Source organism: Amblyomma maculatum, chromosome 2 (assembly GCF_055883805.1).
Source record: "Amblyomma maculatum isolate TAMU_Amacu chromosome 2, ASM5588380v1, whole genome shotgun sequence".
Taxonomy (NCBI): domain Eukaryota; kingdom Metazoa; phylum Arthropoda; class Arachnida; order Ixodida; family Ixodidae; genus Amblyomma; species Amblyomma maculatum.
In genome coordinates, this window is record NC_139345.1 from 96,970,469 (window position 1) to 96,992,685 (window position 22,217).

General features: G+C 46.9%; 1 protein-coding gene across 1 annotated transcript; it reads right to left on the reverse strand.

The window, feature by feature from the left end:
* Positions 1 to 1,074: 1,074 nt before the first annotated feature.
* Positions 1,075 to 21,591, reverse strand: LOC146199330 (uncharacterized). The gene is made up of 4 exons (XM_084592098.1): positions 20,911 to 21,591; positions 7,542 to 7,929; positions 5,531 to 5,829; positions 1,075 to 1,594 (listed from the first exon to the last, which is right to left on the reverse strand). The coding sequence occupies exons 1-4, from the start codon at positions 21,589 to 21,591 to the stop codon at positions 1,160 to 1,162; spliced, it is 1,803 nt and encodes a 600-aa protein (XP_084448224.1). The 3' UTR covers positions 1,075 to 1,159.
* Positions 21,592 to 22,217: the final 626 nt, after the last annotated feature.

Here is a 22,217-nt window from a genome sequence, read left to right on the forward strand (position 1 = left end):
AGCAGGGTGCACCAGGTGAAAGGGTAGTCTGCGCGTAGGAGTCTGCACTGCACACAGTTGTGCGTGCATGGTGGCAAACAAAAGTATGGCCCGCATCAACATATTGAATGCCCGTCATGCTATGTTTGCAAAATGCTGAGGCCATGTTGGAGAAAAAAAAAATAAGTATGTGGAGCTTAAATTAGTGGTGTATTGAGGCTAAAATTCTAAACCCTAAACAATTGAATTATTTGACTTACGCAGTTTTCACGTATGCAGAAAAAAAGCCATTAAAATTGTAATGAGTGCTATATATATAGCTATGCATTTAAATAACACTTGACGGACTCTGTGCACTCTGCTTCCGGTTAATTATTAACTTTACCGTCACAGTGGTCTCTTAGAGGTATTTCATACTATGTGCCTATAATATACATCCTTTTGATTGTGAACACAGGGAGGCTTGTCATTTACCGCTGCTAGTATACAAACTTGATGCATATAGACAATGGTCGGAACATGATGGCCTTAATAAGTTGCACAGCATGACTGCAATCAACGGATATTAATATAAAATATCCTCTTTCTGATGTTCCAGGCTATATCGTACTGAACTATCATATATTGCCATTGTAATAATGGCCTGGAAGCGTGTTCCACAGATTATAACTGAAATCTACATATATCAGCCATTTGAAAAGGGCAAGATAGTTGAATAAAAGCTGGACTTCATCCAGCTCGCGAAACTGGAACAATTTCTTTACCAGGCACACCCTCTGCGAGCCATAAGCTAACCCAGGACGATTAACAGCAGGATGGGCGAGATCACACGACAGTTAGCGTTCAGTTTTTCGAGGCCTCATCAGCTTTCGGTGTAACGCAAATTATGTTCATGGCTTCACGCTTTCCAGTGTTCAAACCGCGGATATGGCATTTGTCCATGGTCCGTTTTGGGCGCCATGTGGTCGACAGTACACAGTAGTGTGCCAGTACGTTTATGCATATCGTTTCATTCCCAATAGTATGTATATAACGAATTAAAGCATGGAAACTCTCCGCGCATTTAAAGCACCAGCGCGGTAAGCGAGGGTTACTGAGAACAGTTCAGTTCTATAAATGGGCATGGTGTTCTCGAGGAGTGGCGGTGGATGACTAGTGCGAAAAGCGAGAAATTTATAGTTCATATGTAAGTAAGCACGGCGATGTTTTTGTACTGGAGGAAGGGCTCGCGGCGGTTGAAGACCAACATCCAAGGCTGGAAGCCGCTCGTGTCCAGATGGCGCAGCAGCGCGGCTGACGCGTGGCTGCGCGCGTACATGGCCATCCAGGCGCCGCGCTGGCGGAACGTCAGCGACCCAGCAAGCAGGTTGTGGAGCAGTCTCAGTGCCACCTGGCCGTCGTCGGCCACTAGCCAGCGTACGACGGGCACGCCTCTGACGTCGTTCTGCAGGCCAGCGTAGCCGCACACTCGCCGCTCACTCCCGCGGAGTGCCACGCGGAACGAGATGGGTCCCTCGCGCAGCGTCAGCTTCCAGAACCGCTTGCGGCCGAACCCGAGCGTGCTCTTGTCGAAGCTCAGCAGTGACCCGAACATGTGCTTGTTGAATTTGACAATCTGGGGGATATGAAGACATGACAATAATACTCATTATAGGTTTTTTGAGGTTTACGGAATACCATTTGTGTGGATTAAATTGAGAAGATAAATGTTGATTACTTTTCCTTTTTACTAATTTATAATTTGATAACATTTACCTAGTACAGATAGACAGATTGTTGCCGTTTCGGAGATTAGCTGTTACCAATTAACAAGCTCGTGCAGGTTTAGAATTTTGAAAGTGTCATTGATTTATGTGCTGAACAGTGAGTCCCGGGTCTGCCCACGTGTGAAACGAAAACCATACGGTCAAAGAGCGCGCGCAGCCACACCCACAGCCGCAGGTCACCAAACAGCGCGCACGTATATCGTGCTGGAGCGGCGGGCTGTGGCAATATAGCATCTGTTGCCGCCCCCACCAAGGTAATGAGCAGTGGCACCGGTAATGTCAGTTCTTGAAATCCAAATTGCTACCTTTTTTGGGTGCGCAGCCGCACATTATGCGTCCACATGGATTCGGTTCGACGTACGACCGTGATGTCCAGAATTCGTTGTGGCGCAATATCTACAGTGGCGTGCTTTCAAAATTCGAAACACTGATGTAGCGTTTGTACCGAGTGCCATCAATAAACCTCGGGCGACAACCAGGTGTCCTTCTGCGGTAAAGTTCATTTTTAGAATTCACTTAACCAGCGTATACCATTGTCACACGGGGATTTCGCCGGCCCTCAAAACGATAGTCTGCGGATTAAAACGCCTAAATGGTCTTTTTGAATGACCATTGAGTCAATAGTCTCTCGAACTGACGGAGCAGATCGGAACGCTATCGATATCTCGAAAGCCTTCGAGCGGCGGCAGCGTGTGCCCTCTGATGCAGAATGTTCGTATCAACGCGCTGTGGAATGAAATTAGAGCTGGCTAATCGCTGCGAAATTACGGAACTTCTTATTATACAGCTTAGTTTCCAGAAAAATGACAGTCCTAACTTCAAAGCTCTGCAAGAGCGCAACACGTGTTTTATTATTTTTTTTTTCCGGCGATACCTAAACAATTATCAACTCCAGATTTCTGAAAAATGTACGAATGCCGTACGCCGCTTCTCTAAAACAACAAAATTAATTTCAAGATAACGTTTCAAGAAATTTCAAGCAGCCATTATAGTTTTCTTTCTAACCTTTTTGAGGTTAAACTTGTATTCTGACTGCTTGCATGTCTGCAGAATTATGACATCTCTATGGCGGTACAGTTTACCCTGTCATCTCCACTCCAATGCCGTCTACCCTCAGCGCGCCCATACGACAACATTCCAAAAGTCATTTTTTCTCCGCAATGCCCTGGATTGGAACGACCTTCCCGACCACATGCATCGCCTCACTAACCGACATTCATCATTTCAAGACTGCCATCGAAAGACATTTTTTATTGTAACCGCCGTACTCCAAGCCCACCCCTCATGTGATACCCTTTAAATGGAGCCTTTTAGGATTCAGTAAATAAATAAATAAATAAATAAATAAATAAATAAATAAATAAATAAATAAATAAATAAATAAATAAATAAATAAATAAATAAATAAATAAATAAATAAACTGTAGTTGAAGCAGCGGCGCAGCTGCAGGACTTTGAATTTGATCACGATTGAGAATTTCAAAGGCTCTCGACCCAATAGTGGTCGTGTGACAAGAACATTAACGATTTACTTGCTTTCTCGATCCCGCCACACTGGCGAAACTCTGCCGTTTATCTTCAAAAACCACATTTTTAAACATTACTGAAAGACATCGATGAAATAACCCCGCATATGCTCGAGCGCCAGTTCAGCAGGTGTCCGATTAGGAAGATTGGTTTGGTTTGGTTTGTGGGGTTTAACGTCCCAAAGCGACTCAGGCTATGAGGGACGCCGTAGTGGAAGACTCCGGAAATTTCGACCACCCTGGAGTTCTTTAACGTGCACTGACATCGCACAGCACACGGGCGCCTTGCTTTTCGCCGCCATCGAAAAGCGGCCGCCGAAGCCGGGATTCGATCCCGCACCCTTGGGAACAGTAGTCAAGCGCCCTAACCACTGTGCCACCCCGGTGGGTCCGATTAGGAAGAGTGCTTTCTTTCGAATGTCAGTGGTGCTAGGCACTGAGCTTTAGAATTGGCAGCATATGAGACACTGTAAAATTAACTGAGGCTTCGTTTCTTTGACGGCATCTTTGTCCGTGAGTGAAAAATTCTGAATGGTCGACTATGATGTCACAGCGTCATCACATTGCACGGAAATTTTCCAGCACTTTGTTGAACTTCCTTTCAGTGCGTCCCTACTGGTTAAAATGGCATGTCTTATACCCGATTTATTCTTCAATGACCGAATATATAAAAGCTGCAGTGAGAACAGAATGCAATGACGATATGGTTTTACAAGAAAGCAACAGTAAAAAAAAAAGATGCACGACTAATTGACAATCCTTTGTGTTGCATGAAGCTTTATAATCGCTGAACAATCGCTCCATCACCGGAAATATTCATCAAGCAAGCAGCAAGCGGAACAAACACTCCACTAGGTTTTCACGAGCGCTGCTATCAAAAGACTAGAATGAAGGTAGTACGTAACCCCCCCCCCCCCCCCCCTCTCTCTTATTCAGGGCGCATATATAAGGGGCAATAACCTCACATTTTCTCACACAATCTCACTCAATTCACATAAGAAATCACGTACAAGTCGCATATAATTGCATAAGTTCTCATAGTTTCTTGTACATTATCATAAGTTATGTACGATATTTTATGATAATAATGTGCACCGTATGAGACTCTGTGCGATTAAATGAGATTTTATGAGGTTATTGTCCCGTAGAACTTTTGGTTTTTCAGTATCGCCACGGTATCTGAGCGCAGCTTCTCCTTCCGCATTACCGGAGGCCTGAAGACTTTTTACAAGACAGGACGCGTACATAAGTGAGAGTAAGAGAGAGGGAAAAAATTGAGAGCACCTAAAATGAGTACGCCATAACTTTAAAAATAGGAGAGCAAGCAGGCGTTTTCGTAGCGCATTCGGTAGGGTGCACCAGGGCGTCCACCTAAGCGCAGACAGCGCATTTGTAGGCCGCTGAAGCGTATGCTCTGGTACCGGAAAGACAGCAACAGCTCAACTATAGTGCGCCAGAACCGAATGCCCTGATGCTTGTCTTCGTGCAAATTTCGTTTAAGTTATACCACAGCCAGCGCAAGACGCAATGCCACACCGTGGCTCCAGTGCTGCCATCATAGAGTTTCTTACTCTTACCTAGAGGGAAAGCTGTGCTGCCGTCTATGGGAGTTTACATGGAGTTTTCAGACGGCCAGTTCAGCCACCATGGGCGCTCAAAGCATCATGGGCCGGAGAGCTACCGAGTGCAGAACTACAACTTTTGGCCAAATTTAATGCAAAGATAAACGTTGTTCTACCGTAAATAATGTCCTAAGATTGAATATTGTGACTATAAATTACAAAAAGAGAGAGAAACAGCATGTCAGTGTAAGATTTATCCAATATAAGCGATGGCTCTTTCTCCTATTGGCTTAGTTTTGAGCAGCACAAATACCAATATTTCGTACTTAATAGGCAAACATTGAAATAAAAAAATGCCATGAAAATATTTATCGTTGTGCAATCACTTAAGGAAGTTTTTAGTGGCATTTCGGGAAACAGAAACAATTTATTGGCGACGTCTGCTTTTGCGCCTTCGCTACTATGGCTTTCGCGGTCTATGTACGCCTCTTCAGATGATGATGATGATGACGAAAAAGAAACATCGCAGTAACGCCACTCCACGTACCCGAGAAAAACCGACTGTCCCGCAACAAGTAGCACACCGGCCCATGATTCTTAGCGCGCCCATGGTGGCTGAAGTGCAGCGCCCTCAGCTTTCCCTTTAGGTATAGTGTAAGGAACGTATGGCTGCCATGGTGTGGGGGCGGCAGCTCACCTCGACGTCGTCGGGCAACAGGGCCTCTGCAAGCGGCGTGATGTCTGTGTCCGGCGCGAGCTTTCCGTGCAGGATGAGGCCCCTGGCCGAGGAGTAGAAGCCGAGCTGGTGGTAGTAGGCGTTCACCTGCTCAGCCGGCACGACGGAGAATAGGTTCTTGCCCTGTTGCACGCTGAGCAGCGCATCCCACAGCTGGCGCCGGACGCCTTCCTCAACGAACTCGGCCTTGACGCTGTTGGCCGTGCAGAATGCTTGCTCGTCCTCGAACACGATGGCACTGATGATGCCACAATGCGTGCCTGGGGTCGGCGGCCGAAAGAAAACAAAACAAAGGTTATTAGCAGCACTGGTTCAGCATAATCAATAAACGAAAGCTGTTTGCCGTTAGCAGCCGAGCGTGATCTCGAATGACAGACCCGTTTTGGCGTACCGCGGGCGAATACTCGGTTGGGTTTCTTACAGGCCCGTTTCGGCGTCTCTGCGCTGGCGCGCGTACTGGTCTTTCTTCCGCTTGCGATCTGCGTCCTCGACGGAGTCCTCGGATTATGGAACGTATACGTACGTTCGTTGAGCTTCACGATGCAGAAGCCTTGCCGCCGCAAAGCCGTACTAGGGGTATTGAATTACTGAACGTGCGGAGTAGCATGCTATAGGCTCAGCACCAGGCAGACATCTCCTGCTATCATTAAAATCTCTCTCTTTCTCTCTCTCTTTCTCTGACCGTACTTTCATCCCCCATGCATTAATCAATGGCAGACCGCGGTCGCTAAAATCCGACAGACCGACCATTACAACACGATGCAAGCGCAAGGCAACATATGCGTCAATATTCCCCGGCGATTATATCCTCTGCGACTTTGAAATCGAGTCTGCGAGGCGACTCCGGCCTCCCAACTCTCCTAAGCTACACCCTGCCCCATTTCGTGACGTATTTAGCCACGCGCGCGCAGTCAGTCGGCGGTGTTTACACGGCATTCTAGGCTTTGTTTGCTTCTGCGTTCCAAGCAGTAATGTGCCTCGATAGTATCGCGCTGTTGCTATCAAGGCACCGCAGCAAGAAATTGAAAAAAAAACAAAAAAAAAAAAAACAAAATACAAAACAATGGTGTATAGCGCTTATAGTAGCGGCCAGCTGTATTAACGAGATTTCCTCCTTTCCTGCTCAGCGGTTGCTCGGTCGTGTCGGCCCCACCCCAGATGACGGTAGATTCAGCCTCATAAATGCTGTCCTAAAGAGGTAAACCGAAGCTAAATCATCTTCCCTGTTTTTAAAAAGCTGTGCGTCACGGAGAGTGAATCTACTCTTGACGTAGTTTCCATGCAGTTACGCGCTCTGTCTGCATATTATAACTGCGATAAAACGAGCTTAGAGTATGTTCAAAGTAAATCTTAGCAGGGACAGGTAATAACAAGGTATTGCCATTGTGCAGCACTGAAAACATGTATGTTTGCCTGTTAATCTACGTATGGTTTCAGGGTTAGATGCGATCGTGCAGTATGCTATTCAAGGGACAGCGTTTATGATAGTTGTGTTGCTGACAGTTCAAGAAACAAAGCGAGCTGAGCCAATAAGTTATCAAGCCATCAGCTGTAATCAATGGGCAATGTTACGTTACTTTGCTGCACTCTACTCCTATCCGCTATCGTCGTTTGGGCTCTCCTCTAAGGAATTATCTTGCCACTGCTTTGAGAGAGCGTCCTAAAACATGCAGATTTGAAAATCGCGGTGAATCTCATATAACGCGAGGATATATATATATATATGTATATATGCTCAGTTTTGGTCCCAAGGTTTTAGTGTTAGACTGTTTTCAGGAAATCACCCTAGGTGCAGTTGATAGGGTAGGTTCGCAGCTGTACAACCTTCCTTTTTAGGTTATGGCTGCGCTCAGGTATAGTTGCTCATATTTATTAGTTTTCGATTTGAATATTTAATTAGACGTGTACTAATCTTTAAATGCACGCTTTGACTTGCTGTGCCGTAGAAAAAAAAAAAAGACTCTGAACTTACCGTTTTCATTGGCGCAAAGCAAGAAGCTATGCGGGCTATACGTCCAGAAGGTTTTGATCGTCGAAGCCACGGTGGTGGCATCTTCACTCCAGCTGTCGTACATGATGGCCGGAACGTCGTAGTCGTCCACGGTTCGAACTGTGAATTCTGCCCCATGATATACCTTACTAAGCGTATCGATGGCTCTGCCTTGTGCGGGAACGAATGACTCGTACACAATGTTTGCCTCACTGCCGACCGACATGTCCGCCACGCGTTCCACAACCATCCTAAAGTTGTGAAACCGCAACTCCTCGCGGTGCGCAACTGCTTTAGGAGGCTCTTCATCGACGTCGGGAACCTCGCGACTTATGTCGCAGGCGTCGTCTTTGGCGTTTGCGTTGGTAACCTTGGGAAGAAGTGTCAGGCAGCCTGCTTTGTCACTCACGGACTCTTCACTGAGGTTGCGTTCAGATGATTCCACTACCGCTGGCGCATCTTGCATGGCGCGTTTGGGCTCTATTGATGTGCTACATTGTGCGACTGCATTTTCGATGGTTGGCGTGTTCTTAGTTCCGTAAAACAACGCCTTTTGCTTAATAGCATCATTACTCTCACATATATTGTGTTCGGTTACAGGAAGATTGTATTCGTCTGACGCCTCAGTGCCGCTATCAAGAATAGATGGATTCGGAAATTCCACCCGGAAGGTGTCATCTCTCAGTACGATCGCCGTGTCGTACACGGCCTCCGCATCCACAGTTTGTGTGTATTCCTGAGCAATCGGGCTTTCTATGGTCCTTAAATTGGAACTGCCTGTTGCTGTGAAGTCATCTTTTCTGCTTTTGTCTGAAACGCTGTCCGAGTCTTCGTTGCGTGGTTTTATTCCCGATACCAGGCCTAGGCCGTCTCTAGCGTCTTCGCCATAGGAACCATTACGGTCGCTTGCTCGTCGTTCGTGGCTGTACCCTACGCTTACGCTGCTGAGGGAGGTTTTTCGCTCTGTCGTGACATCGCCGGAACTGCACGTAGCTCCTGGTAGAAAGGTAGAGACGTCCTCCTCAGCAGAACTGTCCCAGGTTTTGTTTTCCGAAGCCGCCATGACTTCGCGATGCTCGCCAAGCGCATTTACGTTCGCAGAAACGTTAACCACATGTTCGCTGCTAAAGCCTAAGCTTTCAGTACTAAGCGAAAGTTTAGGCTTGTCTGTCTGGAACTTTGTGTCGGTGAGTAGCTTATCGACGTAGTCAGGGAGCTTTAACCCGTCTTTGTTGTTCTCCGCAGTCAGAGTGACACTCTTCGCTTCTGTGTTTTCTTGTGCAACACTCTGCGGGTAAGCAATTGTCGAAAATTTTTCCTTTTGGCTTACACCGCCAGCGCTGTAGGAAATTGACTTGTTACTGCCTATATCGTCAACTGTAGCGCTTTTACGCTCCACCGCTGTTTGCTGTTCGCATTTTCTCTGAGAGTGTTCTTCAGAAATTACGGCTGCAAGAGGGATGTTTTTGTATGCTCTCTGTCTTCCTGGGAAACTTGCGACGTCATTACCAGAATTGGAGCGTCGCTTAGAGTACAGCGAACGGGGTTCTTCGGCAGTAGGAGTTACGCTGAAGCCGCTTAATGGCTCGCGTTTGTCAAGAAAGATTTCACCGCTGACCCTTACTTCATCGCTGAACGATAGTTTCCGCTTTTTCGGCGTTGTTTTGCCCACTTCATTGTCTCTGGTGGCGGCGTTCGACTCGCTGTCTGGAATTTTGGGGCTGCTGAGAAAGACCGCATGCGCACTTGGGCATATTCCACTGTCACATTCTAGGTCAGTGTGAGGACACTGTCGCACTTTGTCGATGGCTGTGTCGTCGGTCGGCCTAACTACGAATGGACATAATGTTTGCTTGATTTTGAGTTGGGCTTTGCCGTTTTCTTCATCTTTCTTAATTGGTGTTACGAATGGCCTATCAGCCACGTAAGATCTCTTGTCTTCTTGTTCGGTATCTGAGCAACTAAGTCGGGGGGGAAGCTTCGGATAGCCAGGGTAATCCTCTTTAGGCGCCTCTGTTTGAACGGTGAGCGGGCCTTTGGTATGAAACCGTGCCTGCTGATCGCAAACAGATTCCAGTTGCTTGGAGGTCGCTATTCCAGGTGGCGACGTTTCAGCATGCGATATTCTAGCCAGTGGTATCCGAAGAAGCACACTTCCAATCTTGAACGGCCCTAATCCAGCTTGTGGGGCGATGTCTGTGGAAAGCAACTTGGTCTGCTCATCAGATAACACCTGCACGTCATCCGTTTGACTAAGCGACGTCTCATCTGTTTCTAGGGCCGGCAGGTGACTATCTTCTGCTGAAGATTTCTTGCTAACGTCCGCAGAAAGTTCATGCTGTTCGTTCGGAGTACAAGACGCTTTCACGCGTTCACATTCTACGCGTTGCAGCGTCTCATTTTGAGTACTACGGGCCTGCTCTTCATTCAACACTACATCGTCGATGTCAAGGAACTCTTGCTGGTATCGTGCACTGGTCGTCTGAATTACTGAATCGTTTTGACTCGATGCGGCTTTGCAGTCAGTTCGCATTCGCCTAGGCGGTATCCCAGCTGCTGCATCAGTCGGCAAGTCTTTTAGACTTTCCTTTGTGTCATAAATTGTATAGGTCTTCTGTGTCCATTCGGACTCTGACGTTCCACTTTCATTTATCAATGGGCCCGTTTCTCCAGTTTCCGCTAACGTTAGTGCGGACAGAGCGCTTTTTCCGCTCGTCACAACTGCGCTAGCGGTTACTGACTCCTGGTCTAACGCACAGTCGCTCACGCGAAGAGAAGGATTCTGAAGTGCTTTTAGCATTTCGCCTACCAGTGCGTCGGCTTCCACAGATGAAGACGAGCTCCTTTCAGATGTTCTTTCAATTTTAATGCTGATATCGCTTTTATCGTTTCCTGGTGGCAGTTCGGTGTTCTGGTTTCGTGCGTTGAGTGTTAGTTGCCGCGTATATTTACCTGCCTTATTCTGTGAGGTGCATTCCGCATCAGGTATAGTGGTGAAGGTTGGAACGGAGGGTATGTTCGAAGAGGAAAATTCAATGTTGGGAAGTTTGGATGCTCTGCATCTGGACACGTTAGTCGAGAAGTTGACATCATCAGATACTTTTGCACTTTTCTCAGTTCCTCTATCAAGGCAGGAAGAGTCACTCTGTTGTAGCCTAACGTGGATTGTCATGTCGTCACTCGGCATTTGCTTCCACGACAGGCCTCCAGTAATGCTCGTTTCTAGCACTGTAACGATGTCGTCAAAGGCGTTCAAAGGCTTCACAATGTTATCAACTGTAAACAAATCTTCGACGTATATTGGCTGACTTGTGTTTGTCTCTTCGATTACGTTTTTCCCCGACAAGTCTACGAACGACACCTCAGATTCAAATTTTGACCGACTGCACTGACATTCCGCCCGAGCCTGCTCTGTCGCGTTTCTCGTGCTTGAGTCTCTGATATCATCGAATAATTGTGTTTCTGTTCCTGATACTACAAAATTTTCGCGTGCTTCAGTCACACTCTCCATGGGCTGCACGTCACCGTATCGTTTCAGGATGCGTGTGCTCACTTTTTCGCAAGAATGCTTCTCCGTCCGCCTTACTGAGAGTAGGGCTCCACGTTCGTCGTTTACTTGGCTGTCTAACCTGTTCCCAATAAAATCGCTGAGGAGCTGCTCACTATCTTGGAGTGGCTTTTCCTTCTCAGTCTTGAATACTGGTTCAGCGGTCAGATTGGTGTCTTCAGCTTCGTTAAGCCAGCGTTCGGTACACGGTGGACGGACAGGCTCAGGTAAGGTTCCAAGCATTGAGCTTCCGGCCTCGACACTTCCAGACGTTGCGTCTACTGTTTCCTTTTCGTAGTATTCTGGCTCTAATGCGTCCTTTTTCTTGATTTGGGCGATAGGCTGACTCTCACGGGATATCTGAGGTGCGCCACTCTCTCCAGGCTCTTGCTCCGTGTCTGCACCATGTTTGTGTGGCACCGCTTGCGGACTCGCAAAATCTTCAGTTTCAAAGGTTTGATCTAGCTTTTCTGGCTCGAGAATAACTTGGGCTACCAGAAGTTCTGGCACCGCGCTTGACTGGGGCGATACAAAATTTTCCTCTGTCGCAACATTTTCAGGCGATCTGAGGCTGCCTACGAGTGGCGTTTCATATAACGCATCAAGATCATTTTGATCTGGTGATTGGGCTTTTTGCAACGCGAGCAAGGCACTAGAATGGGTTGGTACAATAATGTCAGGTGCAACGTCTTCTACAACTACTGCACCACCTTCTGGTGTCCACATACTTGTAAGCTGAAGCTCGATCGCTTCGCTGTCCCAGAACTTTGATGCGTAGTCCATTGAAGTATCTTCCTGCTGCGCTCTCGTGCCCTTCGCAATTCCAGAGTTATCGCACAAAGCCGTAAATGAGTCTGAAGTGGTCTTTTGTTGAATCATTGCAGCCCCTCCTGGAGACCGTATATTTTCTTGCTGAGGTTCAGCTGTGCCACTGTACTGGGGTAGCGCTTCTATTTCATCGGCCTCCTTGTCCAGTAGCGGGCTTTTCCAATCTTCGGCGCAAGTACTGTCACATGCTGACACAGTACGAAAAATTTCCCCCGGTGACAGTACAGCGCCGCCCTCTGCAGTCCACGTGTTAGCAAGCTGAAGCGCGACAGCTTCAGTGTTCAAGAACTGCGCGGAGTAGTTCACAGGTGCTCCGCTTTTAAGCCCTATTTCCAAGGCTGTGGTCATATCTGTTGTTTCTGCACGTTCAGAGGGAACGGCTTGGGTAGTTTCCTGCGACTCTCGGAGCACAATATCCTTTACCTCGACTTCGGTATGTTGCTCCGTAGTTTGCTCATACTCACCAAATTTCTGCGAGAATAGACCTCCGTCTCTTTCTGCGTCTCTATGCTCACTATCCGTCTCATGACGTTCCGAAGGAAAGATTTCAGGGCCTTGCTGTGCGTCTGCCGCTGCTATGCTGTCGTCTACTTTTCGATGCTCCGTGAAAGACGAATAATCAGGAGCTTGCTCGGGAAACAGGTCTTGAGGCTTCGAAGCAGTTGTTAAATCAGTTATTTCTGGACGTTCAGGGGAAACGGCTTGGATAGTTTCCTGCGACTCTAGGAGCACTGTATCATGCACCTCGCCTTCTTTGTTTTCCTCTGTAGTTGGCACATCTTCAGTAGTTTTCTGCGGGAATATCTCTTTTTCGAGCTCTTCATTTCTGATCGCATCAGCCACTTCACAAACTCGCGATGAAACTGGCTCAATGGTAGGGTCCAGCTGTCTTGGCGCTGTGTGTTTTGCTTTATCTTCTTTATGTTGCTCTGCAAAATATGTATCATAAGTTTTCTGTGGAAGAACTTCTTCAAGCTTCAGCGCCATGGACATTCCTGTTTCTGTGTCTTCAGAAGAAACAACGTCGCTGGTTTCATGCGGTTCTCTAATTAATGTATCTTTTATCTGGCCTACTTTATGCTCTGTGATAGATGCTGGCTCAGTTGTTCTCTTCTCATACAGTGTCTCTAATTCCGATTCTTTCTCCGCACCGTCTGTCTCACGATCTTCATAAGGAACTAACTCGCTGCTTTGGTTGGACTGTCCTGGTACCATGCCCGTCACATAGCCTCCCTTTTCTTCATCTGCATAACTCTTATATTCATCAACTCGTCTTGGAAGCAGATCGTCTTTAAGTCTTGCAATATTGGTCGTGTGGGTACTTTCGAGGTTTTCAGAAGAAGAAATATCACTGCTTATTTGCGGCTCTTCTCGCGCACTACCTTTTATTGCCCCTTTTATCTGTGGTATTGGAGCAGACGTGAATTCGGCAGTTTGCTGCAGAAAGAGAGATTCTTCAAAATTTGCAATTTTATTTGTGCCGTTTATATCAATACCTTCGGAAGAAACTTGCTGGCTGGTCTCGTCTGAGTGGCTTCTTGATGTGTCTTCGATGGGCCCTTCTTTTTGCCGTATTAGAGTATACGGGCATTCCACAATTCTTTGCAAAGACAAACTTTCTTTTAGCGTCCATGAACTAGTACTCTCGGACCTATGAGCTCCTTGTGATGAAAGTAGTTCGGTGCTTTCTTCGAGTTTTCTACCTACTGTATCCTTTCCTCCACCTTCGGCTTGCTGTTCAGCAGTAGGCATGGGAAAAAGAGTTTGCGGCGAAAAAAGCTCATCTTCATATTTTCCGGATACCATTGTGTTGAATGCCTCAGTGTGTTGAGCAGGCATACATTCAGTAACTTGCTGTGATTTTCCTGATATGTCCTCATACTCAATCGCATGGCGTCCTAAAGGCACTTCTTCGCCTGCTCTTTCTGTTTCTCTTTCGTTTATTTCTTTTGCCTCACTTTCTTTTCCTTGCTCCGACACCGTAGAACGTTCAGAAGTAACAATCTTGAGGCTTTCATCTGGCTTTTTATACACTATATCCTTATCTTCACCTTCAGGCTGCTCTCTAAAATGCGCATATTCAACAATTTCTTGAGGCTTTTCTGCTGTGTCCACGCGGTCTATATCAGGCATTTCTAAGGAAACTGCATTGGCTGCTTGTTCTGATTCTCTTTCTATTATGTCTTTTACCTCGCTTTCTTTTCTTTGCTCCATGGACAAGGTGTAATCAGTAGTTTGCTGCGGAAAAAGCTCCTCTTCACGTTTTGCAGGTGCTATTGTTTCGGATTTAAGACCTTCAGAAGGAACTATCTCCATGCTTTCACCAGGCTTTCTATATTCTGTGCCCTTAACCTCACCTTCAGGCTGCTCTGTAAAATGCGCATATTCAACAATTTCTTGCGGCGTTTCTGTTGTGTCCACGTGCCCTTTCTCAGGGCGTTCTAAGGAAACTGCTTCGGCTGCTTCATCTGATTTCCTTTCTATTATGTCTTTTACTTCGCTTTCTTTCCTTTGCTCCGTTGACAAGGAGTCCTCAGCAATTTGCTGCGGAAACAGCCCTTCTTCATGCTTTGCAGCTGGGATGGTTTCGGATTCAAGACCTTCAAAAGGAACTATCTCCATGTTTTGATCAGGCTTTCTATATTCTGTGTCCTTAACCTCACCTTCCGGCTGCTCTGTAAAATGCGCATATTCAACAATTTCTTGCGGCGTTTCTGTTGTGTCTACGTGCTCTGTCTCAGGGCGTTCTAAGAAAACTGCTTCGGCTGCTTCTTCTGATTTCCTTTCTATTATGTCTTTTACTTCTCTTTCTTTCCTTTGCTCCGTTGACAAGGAGTCCTCAGCAATTTGCTGCGGAAACAGCCCTTCTTCATGCTTTGCAGCTGGGATGGTTTCGGATTCAAGACCTTCAAAAGGAACTATCTCCATGTTTTGATCAGGCTTTCTATATTCTGTGTCCTTAACCTCACCTTCAGGCTGCTCTGTAAAATGCGCATATTCAACAATTTCTTGCGGCGTTTCTGTTGTGTCTACGTGCTCTGTCTCAGGGCGTTCTAAGAAAACTGCTTCGGCTGCTTCTTCTGATTTCCTTTCTGTTATGTATTTTACTTCGCTTTCTTTCCTTTGCTCCGTTGACAAGGAGTCCTCAGCAATTTTCTGCGGAAACAGCCCTTCTTCATGCTTTGCAGCTGGGATGGTTTCGGATTCAAGACCTTCAAAAGGAACTATCTCCATGTTTTGATCAGGCTTTCTATATTCTGTGTCCTTAACCTCACCTTCAGGCTGCTCTGTAAAATGCGCATATTCAACAATTTCTTGCGGCGTTTCTGTTGTGTCCACGTGCTCTGTCTCAGGGCGTTCTAAGAAAACTGCTTCGGCTGCTTCTTCTGATTTCCTTTCTATTATGTCTTTTACTTCGATTTCTTTCCTGTGCTCCGGTGAAAAGGAGTATTCAGCAATTTGCTGCGGAAACAGCGCCTCTTCATGCTTTGCAGATGCGATGATTTCGGATTTCCCAAGAACAATCTCCGTACTTTGACCGATATTTCTATATTCTGTGTCCTTAACCTCACCTTCAGGCTGCTCTGTAAAATGCGCATATTCAACAATTTCTTGCGGCGTTTCTGTTGTGTCCACGTGCTCTGTCTCAGGGCGTTCTAAGAAAACTGCTTCGGCTGCTTCTTCTGATTTCCTTTCTATTATGTCTTTTACTTCGATTTCTTTCCTGTGCTCCGGTGAAAAGGAGTATTCAGCAATTTGCTGCGGAAACAGCGCCTCTTCATGCTTTGCAGATGCGATGATTTCGGATTTCCCAAGAACAATCTCCGTACTTTGACCGATATTTCTATATTCGGTGTCCTTATCCTCACTTTCAGGCTGCTCTGTAAAATGCGCATATTCAACAATTTCTTGCGGCGTTTCTGTTGTGTCCACGTGCTCTGTCTCAGGGCGTTCTAAGAAAACTGCTTCGGCTGCTTCTTCTGATTTCCTTTCTATTATGTCTTTTACTTCGATTTCTTTCCTGTGCTCCGGTGAAAAGGAGTATTCAGCAATTTGCTGCGGAAACAGCGCCTCTTCATGCTTTGCAGATGCGATGATTTCGGATTTCCCAAGAACAATCTCCGTACTTTGACCGATATTTCTATATTCGGTGTCCTTATCCTCACCTTCAGGCTGCTCTGTAAAATGCGCATATTCAACAATTTCTTGCGGCGTTTCTGTTGTGTCCACGTGCTCTGTCTCAGGGCGTTCTAAGAAAACTGCTTCGGCTGCTTCTTCTGATTTCCTTTCTATTATGTCTTTTACTTCGATTTCTTTCCTGTGCTCCGGTGAAAAGGAGTACTCGGCAATTTGCTGCGGAAACAGCCCCTCTTCATGCTTTGCAGATGCGATGGTTTCGGATTCAAGATTTTCATGAGGGATTATCGCCATGCTTTGACCGTGCTTTCTATGTTCTGTGTCCTCAACGTCACCTCCAGGCTGCTCTGTTAAATGCGCATATTCAACAATTTCTTGTGACTTTTCTGCTGTGTCTACGTGCTTTCTCTCAGGGCGTTCTAAAGAAACTGCTTCGGCTGCATCTTCTGATTCTCTTCTTGTTATGTCTTTTACCTCACTTTCTTTTCTTTGCTCCGTTGACAAGGTGTAATCAGTAATTTGCTGCGGAAAAAGTCCCTCTCCTTGCTTTGCAGCTAGGATGGTTTCGGATTTCTCAAGACCTTCGGAAGGAACTATCTCCATTCTTTGACCAGGCTTTCTATATTCTGTGTCCTTGACCTCATCTTCAGGATGCTCTGTAGCTGGGCCATGTTCAACAGTCTGTTGCGGTTCTCCTGCTGTGTCCACGTGCTCTGTTTCTGGGCTTTCTGAAAAAACTGCTGCTGCTACAGCTTCGGATTCTCTTTCTGTTATGTCTTTTACCTCGCTTTCCTTCCTCTGCTCCGGTAACAAGGTGTACTCAGGAATTTGCTGAGGAAAAAGCTCTGCTTCATGCTTTGCAGCTGGGAAGGTTTCGGATTCCTCAAGACCTTCGGAAGGAACTATCTCCATGCTTTGACCAGGCTTTTTATATTCTGTGTCCTTGACTTCATCTTCAGGATGCTCTGTACCTGGGCCATGTTCAACAGTGTGTTGCGGTTGTCTTGCTGTTTCCACGAGCTCTGTTTCAGAGCGTTCTAAAGAAACTGCTTCCGCTGCTTGTGATTCTCTTTCTATTATGTCTTTTACCTCGCTTTCTTTCCTCTGTTCCTTTGTCAAGGTGTACTCAGTAATTTGCTGCGGAAACAGCCCTTCTTCATGCTTGGCAGCTTTGATAGTTTCTGATTCCGCAAGACGTCCCGAAGGATATATCTGAATGTTTTGGTCTGGCTTCCTAGATTCTATATCCATAATCTCGTCTTCAGGCTGCTTGGCATGTGTGTATTCACCAATTTGTTGCGGTTTTCTCGCTGTGTCTAAGTTCTCCGTCTCAGGGCGTTCTGAAGAAACTGCTCGGAATGCTTCTTCTAGCTCTCTTCCTATTATTGCGCTTTCGTTTTGCTGTGTTGACGAGGTATGCTCAGTAATGTGCGGCGGAAACGGCCCCTCTTCAGGCTTTTCAGCTTGGGTGGTTGCGAATTCCTCAATACTTTCTGAAGGTACTATCTCCATATTTTGGTCTGGCTGTCTGTCTCCTTCCTTAATCTCCCCTTCTTCGGACGGCTGTGCAGCCGGAGCATATTCAACGTCTTGATGTTGTTTTCCCGCTCTATCCACGTACTCTGTCTCAGTGCTTTCTAAAGAGCTTTCGTTCCTTAGCTCTGTTGCCTGAGTAATTTTGTCCGGAAATACTGAAAGCTTTGCAGCTGCGATGGTTACGGATGCCTCAAGCGGTTCATATGGAACTCTATCCAAACTTTGGCCAGTCTTTTTGTCTTCTGTGTTCTTGGTATCACATTCGTAGGGATGATCTGTTGCAGGGGAATATTCAATAATTTGTTGCGGCTTTTCTTCTGTTCCCACGTATCCCGCTTGAGGGCGTTCTAAAGAAACGGATTCGACAATTCTGTCTGGTTTTATGCCTGCTTCCTCTTTTTTCTCTATTTGCGATTGCTTTGTTTCCAGCTCAGTAATTGCCAGCGGAAACGGTCCCTCTTCAGGCGTTTCAGCTTTGATCTTGCCGGCAGCCTCGGGGCTTTCAGAAGCAATTGTTGCTGCGCTTTGCACCGGCTTTGTATACTCAAGAAAGTTTCGCGGAAACAACCTCTCTTCATATTTTGTAGCTTCAACTTTTTTGAGGTACTCAGGACTTTCGGAAGAAACCATTTGGCTGCTTAGATCCTGCTCTCGGGATATTATGTCCTTTATCTCGCCATTTTCAAGCAGCTCTGTAGTTGGTGCATATTGGATAGCTTGATCCGGCTGCACTCCCGTGGCTGTGTCTACCGTCTCTGGTTGTTCTGAAGAAAATGGCTCGCTACCTTCTTCCGAAGGTCCTTTTACTGCATCCCTTATGTCACTTTGTTTTCTTTGGTCAGTAATGATTGTGTACTCAATGATTTCTTGAGTAAACATACCCTCTTCAGCGTTCGCAGCAGAGATTGTTTCAGTTGACTCAGAGCCTTCAGTAGGCATTTTATCTCTGCTCTGTCCGGACTTTGGTGCTGTCAGGTCGGTCTCGCTTTTTTTCTTGAATGTAGTTAGAGCGGGTGGATGTCCAAGGATATCTTGCAGAAATAGACCATCTTCAATTTTTGTACTTGCAGCCGTAACAGGAGTTTCAGGACTTTTCGCAGACACTAGCTCAGTGCTTTGGTCCGGCTTCCTTGCATCCATGTCTAGTGTTAACCCGGTTTGATCTGTTTCCACAGTGTCGGAGGTAATTATCTGCTCTATTTGAGGCAGATCGCCAGTTTTTTCGGCAACAGTGATGTCGGTTGTGCGGATCGGCTTCCGTAAATAGACGTCCTGATCTGTTCGTTTCAGTACCGTGTCTAACGTCTCCAGTTTCTTTTCAGCCTCTTCTGCTTCCGGAAAATCGTCACCAGCTGTTGCTAAGGAATGTTCTGTCATTTGAAAACTTTCGTACTTTTCGGTTCCAGCCACGCCAGGTATTTCTGTACGTTCGTAGGACATGAAATCGCTGCCTTTATCCTCATGTTTTGACAACTCAGCCTGTGTGTCTCGTTCATTTTCTTGTTCTTGAGCGGTTAAAGAAGCGTCAGCCGGTATGACAATGGTTCCCTGACTGAGCAGGACATCTCCAGATACTTCCATAACGCTGGCATCCAGTGCTTGTGTTGAAGGGATTAATTCACTTTCTTCAGTTTGTTGTATTGGAACTGTATCCCATGTTTCTTTCTTCAAATCCTCTGTTTTCAAACGCCCTTCCTCTGACGGTGCTGCAGTATATTGTCCTAACAGAGTGGCTTCGGGCTTGTCTGTCGCAGTTGCATCGACTGTTGTGATTTCTTCCGAAGTTAAGGCGATGGCTTGGTCCTCCTTTATTTCTACCATATCTCTGATCTCACTTTCCTTCCCAGGCTTTCTTAACAACAAATTTTCCGCTTCAGATGAATCGTTCTGTTCTGTCTGCTTGAATAGCAGCTGATCGTGACTTTTCACTTCTTCTGCCTTTCCGAACTCCATTATGGACAACGCGTGCCCTCTCCTCTCCTCAGAGAAAGCATGGGGAAACACTTCTGACTTGGTAAAATTTGACAGCGTGCGCTCAGAGGCCACTACTGCGGCCTTCGGTTCCTCAACATCTCTTTGCATTGGTAGAAGGTGCGGATAAGAAGAAGAGCTCACCTCCTTAGCATACAGCTTGGGGAAAGCGTCAGTATCTTGCGGTTGGGAATATTCAGGAGTCTTTGATCGTTCAGTGAGTTGTGTCTTTAATAGGTTGTCGTCCGTTTGTGGCAGTAAAGGTAGGTTTGTCGCTGCGTCGGCGTCTTGTGTTTTGCTCACGTCGAACACTGGAAACTCAGTCATCTCAGAAACAAGGGACCTAGCGAAGCGGTCAGGTTGGTAAACTTCACTTGTCGCTCCAGGTACTTCAAGTGTCGATTCTGCCAGCGCTGGAACTTCTGCCACGTAGCCGCTGGCCTCCGTCGTTGCTTCAGCGCGCACGCTGGTTCCATCGAAGGTCAAGGAAGGAGCAGGAACCAGTTCCGCAGATTTTTTATCTTCATATTGCTGCTCTCCTGAAGTCACTTCGAGTTGTCTTTCCCTTTTGTCTGCACTCTCCGTGTATGGAATCAACAGATCAGTGCTTGTGTCTCTGAACGGTCCGCTGCCTCCCTGTTCCTTCATCGGAACCTCTGGCTCCGTTTCGGGCTGCCTAAATTGAGAGTCAGACGAGTCGGGATGAATAGACTTAATGGATGGAGATTCTGGCGCCGTTTGGATGTTTCCCTTAAAAAATTCATCGGTGCGTGTATCAGCGCCCCTTCCTGACTCTAACGTTTTGGATAATTCGTAGGAATCGAAGTCGGACGATGCTGTTTTTTGCAATCCTGCCGTCACTTGCAGTGACTCCTTTGCCATAGAGGTTTTCACGCTAGCTGTGATGGAAGGTCCGGTGAGAATTTGAGTCGTGTAGTTCTCCGCAGACGTGTCTGCGACATCCTTTTCCACCATCTCCGATATAGTCGTCATGAACATCTCACTGTGCGAGGAAGGCGCGACAATCTTCAGCGCGCCAGTCGTGGACATACGTTCCTCACCGGCACGTTGCTTAATCAGGTCAGCGAAGAAATCCTTCTTGTCCTTGAAGACGTCAGCGAACATTTCTTTCTTTCGGTTCGGCCAGTCGCTGAAGAGCGCCTTGCCGACTTCATCAGCAGAGCTTTCTGACCTCACATCGGGAGCCGTCAAAATAGGTCTCCCTTCTACCCTAGCGTTTATTTCTGTAGATATCAACAGCTGTGGCGTTTCGTTTATCATGTTTATATGTGCGGTTCCTGCAGCTGCATTCAAGGTTGTAGAAAGGCTTACCTTCCCAGTCGCTCGTCCTCCGCTGTCGGCGTCATCCGTGTCCAGGAACAGGGCGCGCTTCGGGCACGGCCTTCCGACGCTGCCTCGCCTCTTCAAGCTCTCGGTGATTCTTGTGCGTTCGGCTATGACTGGGTTGCTCTTCCTCGATGCTATCCTGGACACGTTGATCCGCGAGGGCTTTCGCAAGAACGCGTGGGACGCCCCGCACGACGACGAGCGACTGTAGGCAAGACGGCCCTGCGATGGCACCACGCGCGCCAAGGGCTGGATGGCTGTTGGCAGTGAAGTTTGGATGCTGCCACCACTGCCGCTTGCTACCTCGGCGTCTTCCGCTGCGCGAAGGGCTCTGCAAACACGAGGTGCACTGTTGCCGACGCCGCGAGCGGGCCATGCTGTGCTGGCGGCGGATACGAGCCGCGTTTGAGTGCGCGGTATGATGCTGGACGACACGGACGTCGGGTAGGTGATGCCGCTGAGGTTTCCCGAAATGGAGAGTGGCCGGCAGGGACTCATGATTGTTATGCTTGCGAGGCTCACCCTGTTTCCACTGCTGGTGTACCATGGCGACGGCGACGAATTTGGCCTGCCCAGCGAACACCGAGACGGGGCGATGCTCGATCGGCGCTGGGATCCGGTGCCGGCCGTCTCCGAAGCCGTTGGGCTCGAAAGACGCCGGATCATTGCAATTTTGATCCGCCTGCGCTCTTGCAGGCGTCGTCTTTCTTCTCTTTGACGCAGAAGTTTGACTGTGTGATAGCATATTCTGAACTCAAGCAAGAGTGAAATATTTGTGAGGAACTGTTTTAGCCGCAGTGTTTGACTTGGATACAGCTACGTGTGGTAGGGACTGTAATTACGGGCGTGATAAAAAAAAAAGAAAAAAAAAAGAAAGTGTGCAGAAGATAATAAAAGTGATTGGGCATGAATTTTTGGTCGCGGAATTTGGGCATAGCCATATGAAGCCTTGATTAAAAAAGAGTGTAGCGTTTTTCGAGACGTTGCTTTCTTACGCGTTCAGAAACTGAGAACTGATGTTTTGCCTCACAGTACCCATGAGATCAATGATCACTTGTAATTGCACTCTTATAAGTTCCAACGAAAGTTTCCCTATTCGCCTATGCGTGGCGTTGCTTAAACGGAACCATGTTAAAGAAACAGACCCACTGTGCCTCTGCTGAAGCGTGAGTCCTTATAAGCAAGGTTGCAAAAGTGAGAGAACCCATGAGTTAACCTTTATTCATTAAATAATTTTACGCAGTTATATCGCTGGGCACCCAAAGACCATAAAATATATAGAACAAAGGAAG

What these genes read in the sequence shown, in the direction of transcription:
- LOC146199330 (XM_084592098.1), bottom strand. Translation starts at nt 21,591, where the DNA reads ATGATCCGGCGTCTTTCGAGCCCAACGGCTTCGGAGACGGCCGGCACC. An exon ending in GCTTTGCGCCAATGAAAACG is followed by an intron (nt 5,830 to 7,541) that starts GTAAGTTCAGAG and finishes CGCCGACCCCAG; the next exon opens with GCACGCATTGTGGCATCATC. An exon ending in TGTTGCCCGACGACGTCGAG is followed by an intron (nt 1,595 to 5,530) that starts GTGAGCTGCCGC and finishes CATATCCCCCAG; the next exon opens with ATTGTCAAATTCAACAAGCA.